The sequence below is a fragment of the Gossypium hirsutum genome, chromosome D11 (genome assembly GCF_007990345.1).
Source record: "Gossypium hirsutum isolate 1008001.06 chromosome D11, Gossypium_hirsutum_v2.1, whole genome shotgun sequence".
NCBI lineage: Eukaryota > Viridiplantae > Streptophyta > Magnoliopsida > Malvales > Malvaceae > Gossypium > Gossypium hirsutum.
In genome coordinates this window covers 63739940-63744675 of record NC_053447.1, presented here as the reverse complement: position 1 = coordinate 63744675, position 4736 = coordinate 63739940, and the positions used below count along the sequence as shown (strand labels likewise).

At 30.7% G+C, this 4736-nt stretch overlaps 1 protein-coding gene across 1 annotated transcript; it reads left to right on the top strand.

Moving 5' to 3' along the window:
- The first annotated feature begins 1341 nt into the window (after nt 1–1341).
- On the top strand, nt 1342–2470 carry LOC121223415 (uncharacterized). Its single transcript, XM_041104828.1, has 2 exons — nt 1342–1599; nt 1871–2470. The coding sequence occupies exons 1-2, from the start codon at nt 1512–1514 to the stop codon at nt 2137–2139; spliced, it is 357 nt and encodes a 118-aa protein (XP_040960762.1). The 5' UTR covers nt 1342–1511; the 3' UTR covers nt 2140–2470.
- The last annotated feature ends 2266 nt before the right edge of the window (nt 2471–4736 follow it).

Genomic DNA, 4736 nt, shown 5'->3' with positions numbered 1-4736 from the left:
TACAAAATATTACCTTATTTAGCAAAATTCCATTTTGAATAATAACGGGTAATATATTTGAAGGTATGCATTTATCTTACTTAGAATAAAATAAAGCAATCTAAGTTGGATAACTATGTTGGAGCTTAATTTACAATACAATGACGTGAAATGACAATATAATAATAATCATGGAATAATGATACATGGATAAAATTACACAAATGTATAACAATAATATGAAAATGCGAGTAAACTAATTATGGCATCCACAATGACAATACCCACTCAACATACATTATTTGAATAGTAGTATTAATGATCAAAGACGAATAAGTTAAGTAGCATACATAACAATTTCAAAATGAGTAGCATAAAACAAATTAGAGCAAATGAAATGTAAGATAGTTTTAAAAAGATAATAAATGGGTTTTGAATGAATAATATGAAAAAAAGAAAATTAAAAAAAATCAATTATATACAAAACAATTTTAGAAATACTATGTATAAAAGTTTTTAAAATAAATAATATGTATGTACATATAAAAACGTAAAATAAGAAAAATCTTAAAATGGATAATAAATAAAACATGAAACAAATAGCATAGTTGAAAAGGTACAAAATAATTTTAAAATAATTAGTGTGTATAATGCATTCTAATATAAGATAAAATAATGTATAAAATACTTAATGTATAGAAACTCAAAATAAACAAAAATAAAACAGTTTTGAAATAAAAAAAATATAAAGAATTTCAAAATAAATAGCATAGGAAACAATTTAAATTACATAGTACATATAAATTTAAAATGGGTAAGGTATATGCATATATTTGAAATGAATAACATATATAAACTTGAAATAAATAATAATAAATCTAAAACAATTTAAAATAAAGTAATACATAAAAGAAAATCCTAAATAACAACAACAAAAATACAAATACAATTTAGAGAAAAGAAAAGAAAAGAATATATATATATGAAAAAAAATGGAGATAAAAGGTCAAGGACGTAATTGAAATCAGAATGAAATTAATGGGAATAATCAAAAAAACAAAAAAAAACGAGGGATCGAAATGAAATGCACTGGGGACATGAGGGACTGACTGTGAATATTCCCCGTCCCTTATGCGCATCGTTTTACGCCGGACTAGATTGGAACAGGCGCAAAATTATGTGGCCAAAATAAAGTGAAATAAAAGGCTGCATTGAATGTGCCGCGAAATTGGAGGGACCAAAGGCGCAAATTACCCATTAGGGCAAGAATGCGCAGGTCTCCCTCCTTCAAACGGTACTGTTTGAATCACTATAAAAGCCTAAAAAAATTACTTTATCTGCAGTTTCATTTTGTTGCAAAGAACATAAAAAAATAAAATAAAAGGGAGGTTCCCTTTTCTCTGCTAGGGTTCTAAGGCTAGGAACCCCGTTGCCGTCACGCCTCCCTACCGCCCGGTGGTCGGAGCTATGCAAGGGCGTCTCCCATCAGAGCGTTGGAGCGCGTTCAAAGACCAAGGCCCTGAAACGGGGAAATGAATGGAAAGCCTCTGCCCCTTCCTAAACCCGCGTCCGGCGACGGAGAAGGGCCGATGACGACGTCGGATTCAGGGGCCGATTCAGGTAATTCCTTGCCTTTTTTTTGATTATTTTAAAATTGCTTTTTTAAGACGATAAAATAAATAGAATAAATAAATAAAACGAAGAGGAACAGTGAAAATCAACCTTTTTTAATCTCGGTTTCTATTTTTTTATTCCAATATGTGTGTAAAAAAAATACAAAGGTTAGATTCAGGCTTTTATAGCCGAATAAAAAATACCCCCTCACTCTTTAATGTCTGTTGTTATTAACTACCCGCGTGCCTCTTTTTACCATTGTATTCAATTTTCGCAGGTGTCAGACCCGTGGATAAAACTGGTGATAGGCGAGCCTCGGGCGGCGGCGGCGGTGAGGAGGTGGAGCGGTGTGCATGGGCAGAGGCGTGCCTGCGGCGCCCTAGGGTTTCTCTTTTTTTGCTGAAAAACTTTTGTTTGTGGGCTAGGGTTGTATTTTGGGCTGATATAATTGGGTTTAAATTTGTTGTAAGTGGGCTATTTTTGTTTTTATTATTTGGGTTTGTTTTGCTGGTATGGCCCCGGGCAAAAATGGGCTCTTACACCTGACCATCTTTACTCATTTTCGTGTAACGAGAATAGAGCAAAGACCAAGAAAGACCAATTTTGCCCGGTCTCGCCAAGTCTTGACTTCTTGGTGTCTTTCTTATTCAAGTAGCCTCATTCCAGTCCACTGTGTCTTGTTGCTTTGATCCACTTCACGGCATCTTTAGAGAGATATGACTTCAATCTACTCTATTGCAACTCTATGGGATGAGATTTGTGGTTTTGGTCTACTCCACTGCAACTTCAGGGAGATAAGACTGATTTCATCTGTCTACTCCACTATTGCTTAGGGAGATAAGACTGGATGCGATCTGCTCTACTGCAATTTCAGAGAGGTAAGATCTGTGGTTTTAATCTGCTCCACTGCAACTTCAAGGAGATAGGATTGATTTCTTCTGTCTGCTCCACTACTTGTTAGGGAGATAAGACTGGATGCGATCTGCTCTACTGCAATTTCAAAGAGGTAAGATCTGTGGTTTTAATCCGCTCCACTACAACTTCAGAGAGATAGGATTGGATTCTTTTGTCTGCTCCACTGCAACTTCAGGGAGATAAGACTGGATGCGATCTGCTCTGCTGCCAGTACAGCAAGACCTCCCTGGATGCGATCTGATCTGATCTGTTCTGATATGCTCTGCAACTTCAGCTGGCCATTTCGCATTTATGTGGCATTTGACTCTCGTACCATGCATCTTGCTCGTTGAGACCTCTAGAGCATCCAATCCTTAAAAGGGAAGAAGAAAGGGAATCCCTAAGTCCGAGAACATATTCAAAAACGAACTGTAGACCATTCTACTGGCAACCATTCACACTGCCAGTTATCCAGTAGCTAATTAAGGCATTCAATACCCTGATATATATCTTACTCCGTACAATACATACAATTTAAAAATATAAATTTAAAGGTTAAAAAAAACCAAAAATTAAATGGAGAACTAAATTTTTTTTATAAAGTTTAAGGGCCAAATAAATCATTATCACATTTTAGAATTTCTTTAAACAATCCAACTTACACTCAATCGGTCCTATACCAAATCAAGAATCACATTCTGTCCAAATCAACTAGACCTCTTCTTCCTTTCATTTCTCTCTCTCTTTTTCTTCATTGTTGTTAAAAACTTGTCCTCAATTTCCTCTATAGATCTAACTTTTCTATTGTCTCCTAGCCCAAGAATGACTCCATTACTCACCATCTGTTCACTAGCCTCATATTCAAGTTTTAAGTTGACATTAACATTATTGTCTGTATAAGAGGATGTGGGTTCGAGCGAGTTGAAACGTGTTATCCTCCTTTTCAAGGGTTGGGAAGAGATTATGGGTTGTTCTAGGCATTGTATCAAAAATGAAATTAAATTATAAATAAACAATGCTAAAATATTAAATATCTATATAATCATCATTTAAATTTAATTTTTAAGAAACGTAGTAAAACTACGTAAAAAATAGGCATAATGACTTTTTTGCCCTCCAACTTTATAAAAAAAATTCTTTTGGCCTTTTATTTAATTTTTTGTCTATTTTAACCATTGAACATGATTTATTTTGTCAAACCAACCTAAAATGAATGGACAAGTTAACATTTGTTAACTTTGCTTATGTGACATACACGTGGATGACATGTCAATATTTAATTAATTTTTTAAAATTTAAAAATATTTAAATATTTTAAATATTTTTTCATTTTAAAAAAATTATAATATGTTTTTTTGAATTTTTAAAATTTTTAAAAATTAGTTAAATGCTAACGTGTCATCCATGTGACAATCCATGTGTATACATATCAGCAAAGTTAAAAAATATTATCTTTTCCATCAATTTTGGAGTGATTTGATAAAAAAATATAAGTTTAAAAGCTAAAAAAATCGAAAAAATTAAATGTGAGGCTGAAATGAATTTTTTTGGTCACTTTTTAAAAGTTATTTTAACTTTGTCACTTTATAAAAATATTTTTAAGGTATAAAGATAAAAGTTAATTTCTTACATTTACTAATTTTTTCATTTTAACTCTTATTTTTCTTTTAGATCACTTTGGTCCCTCAATTTTTAAAATGTGAAATTGCTTTTTGAAAAAAATGATCATCGCATCTATTTTTCATTAAATATGTTTAAAACTTTTTTTTCCAAATATGTTAAGTAGAAAATATTTATATTTATAAATATGTTTTCAATAAAAAATATTTATTTTCAAAATTGTTTTAAATAAAAAAATATAAAAACTATTCAAAACCTTATAGAAATAATTATTTTTAAATTTAAGAAAATTTAGACATTACTTAAAAAATTTTAAAACTTCATTGTAAAAGGCATAAAATAATTAGATATTTTTAATTTATATACACAATCAACCATATATTACCGGCCTAAGATTAATGTTGATGTAAATAATTTAAAATGATGAGATTTGACAGTCTAAATGAATGTTTCGTGTATTGTCAAAACTATTTTTAATTTAATACACTTTTATTAATATAATTTTAAGTAAAAGGAAAATCATGTTTTAGACAATTTTCGTAGAGTTATTCTATTTAAAAATTTTAGATTAGTTTTTTTAAAAAAATTTCTAATGTATATTACTGTATTATGTTATACCATAAGGTCTA